Raw genomic sequence first — 16,263 nt, forward strand, 5'->3', positions numbered from 1 at the left:
TAAGGTCCAATACTTTTATTTAAACACAAATCAATTAATCAAAGCACTCTCTCTATTTTGAACCTAAAGGACATAGCAAACTCATTAAAATTAAACAAAAAGAAAAGCCCCTGAAAATTACCGCTGGGACTAAGTCATCATCATCCCTTTTAAAATAAAAAAGGAAATGGAGATGATGAATTTCAAAATAGAAATGAAGATTCGGTACCTAATTAAAGACTGAGTGGCAACCGGAGCGAAGTAACACACGCTAAAAGCAAGGTACAAACTAGGTGTAGGGTTTTTGAGCGGACATCTCAGAACAAGAGCAAGCACTGAGCAAGACCCAAGAGGTAGTGCAACTAACTGATTTTGGGCCTCACGGCCTGTTGAAGCCCAAACAAAACCCAGCTTAGCTTAGCAGGCCGCTGCACTATGTAATTCGTAATTTTTCCCAACAGCTCTCATAATTTTTCAAATTATATGCATACAGAGCTATGGAGGTCTAATATGATAATTGTTCTATAGGTACAACATCTTACAATATGATTTTTCATAGTTTAACCATTTGATTCAAACCGTTCAACATAATTTTCATCTTAAAATGTACTTTGAGATCAAATTTTACATTTTTTTGAATTTTTTTTATTTATTAAAATGGGTACAAAATTCAATAGTTTGAAAACAACTGTTTTGTAAAATACCAAAAAAATGACAAAAAAAAAATTAAAAAAAATGTAAAATTGAATCTGCAAGCACATTTTAATATATTTTACTATAGAGATTATGTTGAATTATTTGAATTAACTGTTTGCATTGGTCTTTCAAAAATCATGTTGTAAGATGTTGTAATTATATATTGTTGTAAGTGAATCCTTCTTCTTGTTCATAATACTTTTGGAACAAATAACTATTTGAATTTCGTTGATATCGTTTTTTTTCTTTCACATGTAAATGTTAGAGGAGAGCTTTATATATCTGGCGACACGATCTCACCAATAACATGACTTCTATAAGAATTCATATGTCGATATAATCATATAGGAGTAAGGCTACAGTGATATGGGTTGCATAGAGGGCTACGGTGCTACAGCTCAATATTTGAGTTTTCAAAATCCTAACGGTCGATCCGAACTGTTCATCTTATTCTCCATATTAATATGTGTTTGGAGACCAAATTTTACATTTTTTGGAAATTTTTTACTATTTTTTTAGATAGGTAGAAAATCACTTGATCTAAAAAATTTTTGCGCCATTTAGATATTTGATTTTCTAACTATCTAAAAAAATAGTAAAAAATTTCAAAAAAATGTAAAATTTGGTCTCCAAACACATATTAATATGGAGAACAAAATGAACAGTTCGGATTGACCGTTAGGATTTTGAAAACTCGAATATTGAGCTGTAGCACCGTAGCCCTCCTCATCATATAGTATGTAATATATCTTGATCATATATTATTTATTCTAGTTAGGTATACTTTGTTTTATGTTTTTAACTATTAGCATAGGCTCTCTATATTAAGTGTTGTATTAATTTATTTTTTTAGAAAAGTAATAAAAGCCGGTTTTTGTTTTAAACAATAGTATGTATGATATTGTGTCCGATTCAAAATTTCATTCGTAGTCCTCATCTACTATCAAAAGAATTTGTGTTATTATGTTGTTTTGGAAGAAATTACATATAACACGCTTAAATTAATTGGTTCATAATTTTATTTCTTTTTTTTTCAAGAGTAAATATCTGAAGATTTGTTCGAGAGTATATATATTTTCTAAATTTCTCTTTTTTTAGAAACATTTTCATTAATTTGCATGACCGTAAATAAAAAATTACAATATATATATATTTTTTATCCTTAATTTGTGTGTGTATGTATGCATATATGTATGTAAAGTTTTTTATTCGAATAAATAAATTCAGTTCTCTTCTCCCTCCCAATTTTACTGAGTCCACATCCTATGAGGTAACAGAATTTTCGAGTTCCAATATGGACAGTTCGATCAAAATCTAAGGCAATCTTTAAGATTCGTGCTTGTAGTTAACGAACGTACCGTATTAAAACTCAAGAATTTTGTTATGAATCGGGTGATATGAATTCGATTTTACCCCCTCTCTTCCTCTAATCCGTAAAGAACTTATTGCGATGTGAGCATATTTCTTTTCTTGTTAGATTCAACTTGATCCTTAATTTGTCAAAATCTCAATTTGATTCTTAATTGGACGTATTTGATCTTTCTTCATGTTACGTCAATTTACATTCGCCATTAAAATCGAACTAATATAAATTTTCATGGGAATCGAAAATGAAAATGACATCGAATTAAAATTGGTCAGTCATTAATTTGTATTTAGATTCGGACAAATCAAATAAACACTAATATAAATACTGATCGGACAACTTCGACCGAATATTAAATAGACCAAATTTGATTAGATACCCATAAGACCGGTCCCCACTCTATTTTCAAGATCCCTACCTAGCTAGACATAGTTCGAGATATTCATGCTTGATTTTTTTTTTGAACTATAAAGCTACGAAAGAATAGAGGCAAAATAAAATTCAAAGTGCGTTCATTTGTGGGCTCAAACTAATTAAAGCCATGTCATTTTGACATTGATCATATCCGCTCAAATCTTGATACAGATTGGATGACTCTGATCAGATATGGGATCGAAATTTAGGGGTGCAAAAGGATTAGATATTATATGTCTGTATTCAAAAATTAGATATGAATATCTGATATTCAAACATCCGTACAAATACGAATGTAATATAGTTTTGAATTTTAATTATCAGTATCCGAATAATAGATATAGACCGAATAGTTTAAAATATATTATGAAAATATTTATGTATATATCTACGAATATCCGATATCCAATCTGTATCTGTACGTATCTATATTTGAAAAATAAAAGCAGACAGCTATAATTTTACCACTATCCGATATGTATCCGATTCGTTTTGATTAGCTATGAACCTGTTTTTGCCCATAAAAGTGACAAATGTCCTGGGCCAAGTTTTTGTGTATCGGGACACAATCTGACAGTTAATTTTGAGCCTTCATGTTTTTAAAGAATTGATAGGTTTCTGCTCCTTGGGGTCATGGATAAGCCCATCAAGTAAGGATTTCAACACAAATTGAACGATTTTGTCTTGAATTTGAAGAAATTTTGTCTAAAGTATTTAGAGAAACCCAATTCCTTTAATTTATTGCTAGCTATAAGCCTATAACAAGTAATATATCAATACATTGTTGAATTTTTTTTTAGCCTAGCCTGAATTATTTGGAAGGAGCACCTCATTTACCAATTTCTGAAAATTGACCAATGAAGGTCCACCATTTTGTGTCGCCATGGTTGCACTCTCCTTCCACTTTAGTGCTCTTTCTTTCATCCTCTTCCCCTTCTCTCCCTCCATTATCTCTCTTATCAATGCTTCCACCTCAATTCTTTTTACATTGTTATCGATCTCCATTCCTATCCCCCATTCAGTGCACCCAAACCGGCAGTTTGTCTGTTGCTCTGCAAAGAAAGGCCAATTAACTACTGGCACCCCACCGGATATAGTCTCTAAAATCGAGTTCCATCCGCTGTGCGTGAGAAAAGCCCCGATTGCCGGGTGTTTTAAAACTGCCTCTTGTGGGCACCAGCTTGCTAACAATCCCCTCTCTTTTGTTTCTTCCAAAAATTCCTCCGGTAAAACCATAGTGTCACCCCTAACAAGATCCGGCCTAATTATCCACAAAAATTGGTATCCGGTATTTGCTAACCCCCATGCAAACTCTGCCAATTGTTGGTTCGTCATGACCGTGATGCTACCGAAGTTGAGGTACACTACTGACCCTGCCTTCTTTCCTTCAAGCCAGTCGAGACAACCAGGTTGCAGCTGCCAAAGGTTTGAACCGAGCGACTTGAGCGAGTTCTCCTTTATTTGGTGTGAAAGCATCGAAACGGGTCCTATTTCATATATGGGAGATAACATTTTTGCAATTTGGTCTAAAACTGGCTGTTCAAATTCGCGGAACGTATTAATTGCAATGACTGATGCCGAGGTTGCCCGGTCCATTACGTCAAGGAAATAATTGAGCATAATGTCATTTGGGTCGGTTGTACGAATGAAGCTCGGGAAGTCTTTCAGCCTCATGTCACTAAATCCCGGCACGAAGTCAACTGGCGCGTCGAGATATCCGTTGTTTAGCTGATCCATATCTTTAATTAACAGAGGACATAAAAGAAATATATATTATATTTCTGAATTAATCATGAGTATATTAAAAAATCTAGTTAAATGACTAGGTTTTTTTTGTTTTTTAAGGTTAGTGGCAAATAGCCATCTAACAATTGTATTAAAATAAAAGATTATTTACTAGATCCCAGGCACCTGGTTAACCCTCCAATAAATTCAAATACAACAGAGTGTTGATATTAAATTGCTATAAGAGCTCGCAAAATCACTATCAAATCAAACCTAGACCTCCTTTTTTGTATTTGCCCCACTAAGCATATCTTGACCAATCTCCAGTGCTGGTATTAAATGGCTAGTTATCCACATAATCAATCATGTTGTGTGCAGTGCACAAACCTTTCAGAGGGATGAGACCTTTCTCCATTAGCGTCCGGTAATGGAGGTAACCAAGTAAACCACAAGCGCTGGCCGTCCATAGCAACGCGCATGGGACCCCTATCTCCTTGGCTGCATCAATGGCAAAACTCATGATGAAATCTGAGAAAACACATGTCACTTTAGGAGTGACTGGATCCGACTCGTTGAGCCTACGAAGGAGGTCCCTGAAGTACGGAAGGATTTTGTTGGTCATGATGGATTCGCATAGAGATGGTACGTCTTGCGTCCTGTCTTCATCCGAGAAAGGAAGGCCATCGGGTATCGCCGTGAACTGGAAGTCAGGTAGTCCATTGAGACTGGTAGGACCTGAAATAGGCAGAAATAACGAGGGCTAATTAATATAAATGAAATATCAAATCAATTTAGCAAAGATATATATATAAAATTGATGAACGTACTTGTAAACTATAACTAATAAGAAAATTATAGAAAAGAAAAACTATAACACAGTAATATATCTAATTAAGTAAAACAGACCGAGGGAACGGAGGAGGCGGCGGTGGTTGTATTCGGTGTTGACGAAGGTGATGTGGAAGCCGGAAGAATGAAGCAACTTGGCAACTGTGAGCATGGGTGTTACGTGGCCTTGTGCTGGGGCAGGAATGCACACCGCGTGGGGTTTTCTGTCACTGGAAATAGAACCCATGGCATATATTTGGCCTGTCTACTAATAAATTCTCTCTCCTTTGTACAGAGAATTTAAGTAGAGAACTGTATGAGCAAGGACAAATATAATTGGAAGGATCTGAAAACATGCATTTTTCATATATATACAGATGCAAATTTTAGTTAATTTGGAGGGTTTGCAGTGACATAAATTTGATAGAACTTATCCATAAACATGGGAATTCAAGTTTGTACATGAAAAAGGTTAATTAAGAACAACGCAGCCAACCATGACTATGAGTAGTACATTAATTATGGTGTCTCATCACGACCGTCCAGTTGTCGCTACCAGTTACGGATGACTAACAAGTGGTGATCTCATATGCACTAATTGGGTTTCTTTCCACGTATATACGTAACTCAGAAAGTGTCAAAGCAGCACTCATTGACCGTCTAATCAGAAAACCAATTTCCATCTCTCTCCTCTATTAGTTTTTTGGAGTCTGCATTGTGTGAGGTAACAAAATATTTCTGTTCACATTTGGACCGTTCAATCAAAATTCAGACCAATTTGATTCAAATTAAATATTATGCACATAGTTTCTTTAATATTTGTGCGGATTCTGATTAGACGGTTCAAGTTAAAGATAAATATTCTATTATCTTAAGTGATATATATGAATTCGTTTTTTGAGTCCACATTTTCTTTTCTTTTTAAAAAAAAAAAATTTGGCAGAAGCTGCCAATTGAGAGTCCACATCTTCTCAGGTAACAGAATATCCTCTCTAGATCTCTCTCTCTCTCTTTTATTTCTTAATATTTGTGGCCACGTTTTTTTTGGAGCACAAATTCAAGCGGTAATCTTCAGCCTGACATAGTGACATTGAGCAATCCAATTAGTGCTTAAACACAGCTGGTTGAAAAATGGGTTACTTTGCTTTTGACAAGTGGAACTATGGATCAAGAGGCGACAAAAATCCCGAGAAAAAAGGAGTGGCGCCACAACGAGTACGTATCCTCTGAGATATCTCAACTTTTGTGTGACCTACGTGTCCGGTGCCTATTCGAGGATGATGTAGGGTCAGTATTATGTGTGTTTTGAGATTCGTGTAGAACGTATTTAAACAGTCGAGATTTTCCATAAAGTCACGCAAAGTTTGAGATATCTCAGAGGATACGAATTCCGCCACAACGGGATAGACAGCAAAGAAACTTTAGTCTTGGTAACATATATCAGTTTGATCACGTCAAGTAATGTGACGCTTTTTTATTATAATAATATAATACTAGTATTATACCCATGCGTTACAACTGAGACATATTATAAGAAATAAATATATCAATGAAAATAATAATTATTTAAAAATTAAAACACATGTTAATAGAAAATTTATATGATTATGTATTTTTAATTAACTTTAATTGTGATCTCTGATAACAATTTGATGATGTAATGATTCTTTATTTTAAGTACCAATGATATCAAATAATAGCTCGATTCGAATCTAATATCAAATATCATACAACAATTCAATATCAACATATAATATGATATCAAAAAACATAAATAAAAAGTGTTATCGTTTGTATGTATAGGATACACACACACACACATATTATAAAAAATATATATATTCACACACACGTTTCAATTTATATTCTTTTTTGTTTCCAATTTAGAATACATATACACACATTGATATATTATATATTGGAAATATATTCTAAATTGCCCACACCAATATGTATAGAAACAAAGAAAAAAAAAAAAATGATTTCCATTGTGATTCGTATAGAAACGAAGAAGTAAGGAAACAATAAATAAGAAAATGAAAAGTGGAGTCTTCTTAATTGAAGAGGAAAAATATGAAAATAAAGAAATAAGGAAACAAATAAATATATAGCTAAATTTCAAGATTTATTCATTTTAAATTGTAACGTATCGTGTGGCAGCACATGTGGTAGGTATGTTTTTAACTAAATTTAGACTTTTATACATAAAAGAGATGCATTTAATCAAAAGAAGACAAATTATGTAATTGGAGAGCTGAGATCAAATCCGAAGTTTCATCTCTCAATCGTAACCGTTGGCGGATCGGACACCCAACATGCTTAATAATAGAATGGAGATATTAATTAAAACTATGATAATTAAGTTATTAACTGTTACATTCCGAAATTTTAAAACATGATTAAATGGATAAAACGATCATTTGACTTAAATAAAAAGTTTAATTAACTTAACGATCGTTCAGAAATTGTCTGACCGACTAAAATGAAACTAAAATTTCGTAATATAAAGAGTGTATGAAATTAAGTATAATAAAATTTAGAGGGTTAAAACATAAAATAAATAGTTGTATTGAGTTCTAATTAGGAGAATAAATATACAAAATTATTGTACCAATAAGATTAATATAAAACTTATGAATTTCATTCAATTATGAATTTTAGATATTTGATTTGATATATATATATATATATATATTGTTTGATAATGCATTATTTAGATTTTAAATTGACAAATAAAGGTCCGAAATATACATACGAATTTAATTGTAAAATTTTACGAAAATTCGATTTGAATTTATGAAAGAAACGGAATTAAAACCAATTAAAAGAAACCATAATGAAATGCTGAATTATTGGGACCATCCGATTAAATCTAACACGGATCTTAAAGATTGTAATTTAAAATTTGAAATTTATATCAACCCTTGGATTCCACACAGCACGAATCTCAAAGCAACCCCACTTAATAGCCCCTCTCCCTTCTCTCTTTCTCTCCTCTCCCTCCCTCTACGTGACCAAACAGAACCCCCCCTCTCCATCCGACCCCTTCCCTCTGTCTACGCCAAAACCCAAGAGGGGGCTCCGCCCCCCTCCGCCCTCCCCTCTCCCGTCGCCGGCGAAACCACCAAACCCGCCCCCCTTGCTCTCCTCTCTTCCTCTCTGCCGTGACAGCCCCAAACCCGCCCCCTCTCCTCCCTTTTTCCGCCAAAAACAGGGCCCCACCCCTCCCCTTCCGCTGCTGCCACGGCCAGCAGCCGCTGCCCCCACTCTCTCCTCTCTGTCCTTCTCGGTCTGACCCGCCAGACCCACCAGAGCCCGCCCCTCTCACTCTTTCCCGCTTCTCCTTCTCTCCCATGAAACCCTAGCTTTTAGGGTTGCGGTGTGAGTCGTCTCGGTTTGATTGGTGCTGTCTCGGTGCTTGATTGGTGCTATTATGATGCTTGATAGTGCTCGAGTGAGGTGGCCGCAAGGCGAGACGAAACCCTCGGACCCGATCAATTTCTTCCGACATTTTTCTCCTTCGGTTAATTTCTAAAATTCGTAAATTGTGTATTGATGAATTGATTAATGTCGTAGGATGTGAATTGGTTAGTTTCGAGTACGGGTTGTTGATTTTCCCGACTCGAACGAATTGTTCGAATAAATTAAGTATAAGGGGTTATATTGTAAAATGATTTTATTAATGGTCGGAGTTGTAAAATGTATAGCCATTGTGATTTGTATGAATTAAAGGGGCTAAAATATTGAAATGAATATGACATGAGGTGTATGTGTAAATAGAATTGGATTTCGGCTTTGAGAATTAAAATAATGGACTTGGAGTAAACTTGTGAAATTGTGTAAATTAAGACCAAATATGTATTTATGTGAAATTGGATAGATGCTAAGTAATAAAGCGGAATAAAAAGGGGTTGAATTTCAAAGTAGACACCATTGTGTGAAACTATATTAATTGAGGACCAATATGAAAAAGATGTGAATTTATATGAAGGATAGCCATGACTTTGCGGTTGGAATATGCTTGAATCGAATTGAAATGAATTGTTAATTAGCGGCTTAAACCCTTGCTAAATTATGGGCCTTTAATTAAATTGAATTGGAATAAAATAATTGATACGTCAAAAGGGCCAACCATATATATATGTAAATTTGGAATCGGACTTGAATTAAAATGATTATAAATGAGCCGAAAGGTATAAAAGAATTGACGAATTGAAAGACGGCTTTTGGAATTTAAGTTTTGAGAATGTAACCGAACTAAACCAAGTAATCGTATAATATAGGTGTAGGCTCAGTCGAGTCAGATTTCGCGAGGCAATTCGAGACGCCTGATCTTTAAATTAAGCGGTACGCTCGTCATAATAAGGTGCGGGATTCTTGGACTTGTTTGATACTTTATTTTCAGGAATTAAACTGTGTTTTCGTTTGTCATGTTGAATATCATTGATTGCATCACTGAATTGCGTAGAGCATTTGCATAGCCCAATCAAATTAAACTCGAATTGATCTGAATTGAATGATTTGCATACTGGTATGGTTATAGGTTATGTCGATCTATTGTGATCTGATTTTGATTTAAAGTCACCACGAGTGGAATTGATATGTGTGTGAATGGATTTACGAAGTTAAGCACTTGGATCCAATTAATTTGCCAAGTCGGGCTGTATGCTGACTTGGATTCCCAGGATCCTAAATGGCCTTAGGTGAACGGCCCTCGATATTCCCAGTACCGGTTGGGACGAGGGAGGGTGATTATGTTATGAGATGTGTGATTGGAAATCGTGGTTGACTTGTGTAACGTCTATGGCTCGGTAGCATTTTCCTACGTGTTAATGCATTTGAACGGTCGATTGAATATGACGAATATTGGAAACGATTCTAAAGTGGATTTTCTTTACATGATTTGAACCAGACCTTAATAAACTGTTAAGCCAAGCGGTTGCAGATGGGTGTCAGATAAAGGGTCCAGCGGTTGGCCATCTGTAGGTGTCAGTAACCCTACAGATGTGGGTTTGATAAAGGTTCAGCTCGAAAGAACATCTGTAATTGCTACAAGCCCTACTGAACTGAGTTAGGAATCGAGTTAAGCCAAAATATATGTTGTGTTTGAGATTCATCTTGGAAATTCCGTGAACTGTGTTTCAGGTTGATAAATTGTTGTCGAGCACTGGCATTCTGTTATTTATGATTATATGTATATCTGTTTGCATTGTTATTGTTTGGGTTTCATTATTGAATATAGAGTTTGATTGCAAGTCCAATAGTCTAAACTGTGGCAAATTCGCACTGAGAATTTATTCTCACCCCCACCCTCCCGATTATTTTCAGGTTTATATTGCACGGACGCAGCGAGTGAGGATATTGGTAATGCATATAAAAAGATCCACTGCCTTGCGTGTATATGTGACGGTTGATTTATACACGCGGCAGGCTGTCAGACCCGGTGGATTTGGGGTGTGACAGTTAAGATGGTATCAGAGCATGAATATGCAGTGCCAATAACTCATTTGCTGTCGAGTGAACGTCAGTGAGATCGTATTGAGTTATTAGTATTATTACGAATTCCCTTTTTGGTTTATTGATGTTATCTCTAATATGAAAAGTGAAATGATATAGAAACTGAGTTGATATGAAAATTAAACAGAATCTTGGAAGGATCTATTGATCGTAAACATTGTAAAGAGGGGTACATATGGTAAACGTAAACGGTTACATATATGATACGATTGTTATTGAATTTGTGAAATAAATGTGAAAATTCTAAAGTGAATGGAGCAAAGTACTTCTAGTTGGAAACAAATATATATATATATAATGAGTGGTTTATAAAATTCTATGCATATATGCATCAAGAGTTTTATTAGTTGAATATGATTTTTTTTAGGGTTTATTGGTAAAAGAAAAAGACTAAAGTATGACATGATATGTTAATTAAACCGTTATGTTTATATGTCGATTAAGTACAGAATATAAGTATTGACCTTATTATTAAACTATATATGTAAAATTTCAAAATGAAATATATACCGCTGCTATATGGTAATAAATTGTTATAAGTAAACTGTTTATTTTCAAGCAACATGAAGATTGGGGGTCAAAACTGACTAGTCATTAGTTTTGATTGCTGATCTTAAATAATGCAAGGCATATTCTTTTCTCTTCGACTAACCTTGATAATTATGATATTGGTCGTATGATGCTTAAAGAGAATTCTTATTTATGAAACTTGATTTAAGTTTATCTGGAATAATGCACAAGTAGAGGATGCTAAATGAAAGTTTTACTAATCAATGATATAGGTACGTTTATATGAAAATATATTATAGACTAGATTGTAATATAATGGTTGATCTAAATGTAAATAGTAACGTTCTGGTGAATATGTATATAAAAGAAGAGATTGTCAAAGTATAAATACAAGAAAATATATAAAAATATTGAAATTGAATCTTTAATGATTAAGCATGAATCGAAAATAATTTAATTATGTGACTCAAAATTTTGATTCCTTGAATCCATTAGTTTCCTTTCGTGATTGTGAAATCTGTTCAGAATTGTTGCACCGTTCATTGATACTGAGATTAGTTAACATTTGTTTGTTCTTGTTCTCCAGATGTGATTTGAAATATGGTTTGATCAAACAGTGAAACTTGAAATCTGATGAAGTGTATTTCTATAGAGTGCTGTGAGTAGGTCTTGTCAGGACAATCAAACTGAAAAGTTTTAATTATAAGACTTGTAAAAATAAATAGATAAATAAAACCCGCTAGATAGGTTTATATGTACTGGACATATTATATTAAAAGTAATGATAATTTCTTTCCTATAAATATTAATAATCATAGAGAAAAGAATATTGATAGTTTTGATATTGTTATGGCATTAGCACAATGTTAATTGTTACAAAACCAATAGTAAAAGGAATTCACTCGAGGACATAACATATATTGTTTTGGACAGTAAAAATGAATTGAATTGATTTACTTCAAACTTTATAGATTTAAATATTATTAGAAAATTTCTTTTAATTCATTGGAAATAATTAGTAGGTAATCTTTATAAGATTATTGCATATGCATCAATAGTTGTTGGTTAAATATGATTATTTTAGGGCTTTCTTGGTTTATGGAGTTGTTGCATTTCCTGTTATTACAAACTAATGGTGCACCAATTAATTTAATGGAGTCGTTGCATGTATGTGCCTTATTGGTTAAGAGTATTGCATATGTACACTAATATATATTTATGGTTTGTAGTTAATTTAAAAATGTAAAGACCAGTATAAAGATCACTGAGATTCGACCGAATCATTATTATCGTTTACGAAATTCCCTTGTTTATTAACGACATATCTAAATGGAAGTCGAATAGGGTATTATATTTTTAATAGACTCATCTACATGTATAAAAGAAGAGTTTAGGATATAATGGTAAAACTTTGAAAATATAATCCGAACTTTGACATATAAATTTCCATGATAGTTATAGTACCAAGACGTTGGGACTGTGAACCATTTTAAGTAAACAACTATTAAGAATATCTAGCTAGATTAATTAGTGATATTTGGTACGAACATATATGGTAAACATTGTTAGAAAAATATATGGTTTTTTAATATAGTTACGTATAAATGTTGAGTGACAAAAGTAAGTTAAAAATATATGATCCTTCTGTAATTAGTAATTAAAGTGACGCCAAACAATTATGAGAGTGATATGAATTTGTTATCAGGTGTACGCAATATATTATATTGTTTTATAATTGTGATAAACTTGTACTAATAAATTAACAAATAATTATGTTAGAATAATCTTAATGTTGTGGTACCAGCTAAATAATTTTTTGAATGAAATCATAATTCTTGTCGAATGGCAATCATTAGTAATTATTTTGAAAGTTCTTGATGAAATTTTCGTGCAAAATATTTCGATCAGAGTAGCGCAGCTGAAGCGTGGTGAATTTATACATTTAATTAAAATGGTTAAATTATGCATCTAAATTTTTGGTCTAATTATTTTAGAGTAAGAAAGATACTATTTTCTATTTTGATTTTTAATTTCGAGGACGAAATCTATTTTAAGGGGGGAAGAAATGTTACATTCCGAAATTTTAAAACATGATTAAATGGATAAAACGATCATTTGACTTAAATAAAAAGTTTAATTAACTTAACGATCGTTCAGAAATTGTCTGACCGACTAAAATGAAACTAAAATTTCGTAATATAAAGAGTGTATGAAATTAAGTATAATAAAATTTAGAGGGTTAAAACATAAAATAAATAGTTGTATTGAGTTCTAATTAGGAGAATAAATATACAAAATTATTGTACCAATAAGATTAATATAAAACTTATGAATTTCATTCAATTATGAATTTTAGATATTTGATTTGATATATATATATATATATATATTGTTTGATAATGCATTATTTAGATTTTAAATTGACAAATAAAGGTCCGAAATATACATACGAATTTAATTGTAAAATTTTACGAAAATTCGATTTGAATTTATGAAAGAAACGGAATTAAAACCAATTAAAAGAAACCATAATGAAATGCTGAATTATTGGGACCATCCGATTAAATCTAACACGGATCTTAAAGATTGTAATTTAAAATTTGAAATTTATATCAACCCTTGGATTCCACACAGCACGAATCTCAAAGCAACCCCACTTAATAGCCCCTCTCCCTTCTCTCTTTCTCTCCTCTCCCTCCCTCTACGTGACCAAACAGAACCCCCCCTCTCCATCCGACCCCTTCCCTCTGTCTACGCCAAAACCCAAGAGGGGGCTCCGCCCCCCTCCGCCCTCCCCTCTCCCGTCGCCGGCGAAACCACCAAACCCGCCCCCCTTGCTCTCCTCTCTTCCTCTCTGCCGTGACAGCCCCAAACCCGCCCCCTCTCCTCCCTTTTTCCGCCAAAAACAGGGCCCCACCCCTCCCCTTCCGCTGCTGCCACGGCCAGCAGCCGCTGCCCCCACTCTCTCCTCTCTGTCCTTCTCGGTCTGACCCGCCAGACCCACCAGAGCCCGCCCCTCTCACTCTTTCCCGCTTCTCCTTCTCTCCCATGAAACCCTAGCTTTTAGGGTTGCGGTGTGAGTCGTCTCGGTTTGATTGGTGCTGTCTCGGTGCTTGATTGGTGCTATTATGATGCTTGATAGTGCTCGAGTGAGGTGGCCGCAAGGCGAGACGAAACCCTCGGACCCGATCAATTTCTTCCGACATTTTTCTCCTTCGGTTAATTTCTAAAATTCGTAAATTGTGTATTGATGAATTGATTAATGTCGTAGGATGTGAATTGGTTAGTTTCGAGTACGGGTTGTTGATTTTCCCGACTCGAACGAATTGTTCGAATAAATTAAGTATAAGGGGTTATATTGTAAAATGATTTTATTAATGGTCGGAGTTGTAAAATGTATAGCCATTGTGATTTGTATGAATTAAAGGGGCTAAAATATTGAAATGAATATGACATGAGGTGTATGTGTAAATAGAATTGGATTTCGGCTTTGAGAATTAAAATAATGGACTTGGAGTAAACTTGTGAAATTGTGTAAATTAAGACCAAATATGTATTTATGTGAAATTGGATAGATGCTAAGTAATAAAGCGGAATAAAAAGGGGTTGAATTTCAAAGTAGACACCATTGTGTGAAACTATATTAATTGAGGACCAATATGAAAAAGATGTGAATTTATATGAAGGATAGCCATGACTTTGCGGTTGGAATATGCTTGAATCGAATTGAAATGAATTGTTAATTAGCGGCTTAAACCCTTGCTAAATTATGGGCCTTTAATTAAATTGAATTGGAATAAAATAATTGATACGTCAAAAGGGCCAACCATATATATATGTAAATTTGGAATCGGACTTGAATTAAAATGATTATAAATGAGCCGAAAGGTATAAAAGAATTGACGAATTGAAAGACGGCTTTTGGAATTTAAGTTTTGAGAATGTAACCGAACTAAACCAAGTAATCGTATAATATAGGTGTAGGCTCAGTCGAGTCAGATTTCGCGAGGCAATTCGAGACGCCTGATCTTTAAATTAAGCGGTACGCTCGTCATAATAAGGTGCGGGATTCTTGGACTTGTTTGATACTTTATTTTCAGGAATTAAACTGTGTTTTCGTTTGTCATGTTGAATATCATTGATTGCATCACTGAATTGCGTAGAGCATTTGCATAGCCCAATCAAATTAAACTCGAATTGATCTGAATTGAATGATTTGCATACTGGTATGGTTATAGGTTATGTCGATCTATTGTGATCTGATTTTGATTTAAAGTCACCACGAGTGGAATTGATATGTGTGTGAATGGATTTACGAAGTTAAGCACTTGGATCCAATTAATTTGCCAAGTCGGGCTGTATGCTGACTTGGATTCCCAGGATCCTAAATGGCCTTAGGTGAACGGCCCTCGATATTCCCAGTACCGGTTGGGACGAGGGAGGGTGATTATGTTATGAGATGTGTGATTGGAAATCGTGGTTGACTTGTGTAACGTCTATGGCTCGGTAGCATTTTCCTACGTGTTAATGCATTTGAACGGTCGATTGAATATGACGAATATTGGAAATGATTCTAAAGTGGATTTTCTTTACATGATTTGAACCAGACCTTAATAAACTGTTAAGCCAAGCGGTTGCAGATGGGTGTCAGATAAAGGGTCCAGCGGTTGGCCATCTGTAGGTGTCAGTAACCCTACAGATGTGGGTTTGATAAAGGTTCAGCTCGAAAGAACATCTGTAATTGCTACAAGCCCTACTGAACTGAGTTAGGAATCGAGTTAAGCCAAAATATATGTTGTGTTTGAGATTCATCTTGGAAATTCCGTGAACTGTGTTTCAGGTTGATAAATTGTTGTCGAGCACTGGCATTCTGTTATTTATGATTATATGTATATCTGTTTGCATTGTTATTGTTTGGGTTTCATTATTGAATATAGAGTTTGATTGCAAGTCCAATAGTCTAAACTGTGGCAAATTCGCACTGAGAATTTATTCTCACCCCCACCCTCCCGATTATTTTCAGGTTTATATTGCACGGACGCAGCGAGTGAGGATATTGGTAATGCATATAAAAAGATCCACTGCCTTGCGTGTATATGTGACGGTTGATTTATACACGCGGCAGGCTGTCAGACCCGGTGGATTTGGGGTGTGACATTAACTTCTGTTAATTTGTACCTGTTTATTTGAAGATTTTAAAAATTAGATATATATCAATGGTTGTTATT

General features: G+C 34.3%; 1 protein-coding gene across 1 annotated transcript; it reads right to left on the reverse strand.

Annotated features, from left to right (window-relative positions):
- Nucleotides 1–3,167: 3,167 nt before the first annotated feature.
- Nucleotides 3,168–5,472, reverse strand: LOC144575812 (7-deoxyloganetin glucosyltransferase-like). The gene is made up of 3 exons (XM_078326057.1): nt 5,087–5,472; nt 4,568–4,915; nt 3,168–4,194 (listed from the first exon to the last, which is right to left on the reverse strand). Exons 1-3 carry the CDS (start codon nt 5,253–5,255, stop codon nt 3,257–3,259), a joined length of 1,455 nt encoding a protein of 484 aa, XP_078182183.1. The 5' UTR covers nt 5,256–5,472; the 3' UTR covers nt 3,168–3,256.
- Nucleotides 5,473–16,263: the final 10,791 nt, after the last annotated feature.

This window comes from Carex rostrata, chromosome 24 (assembly GCF_964058835.1).
Source record: "Carex rostrata chromosome 24, lpCarRost1.2, whole genome shotgun sequence".
NCBI classification, from domain to species: Eukaryota; Viridiplantae; Streptophyta; class Magnoliopsida; order Poales; family Cyperaceae; genus Carex; species Carex rostrata.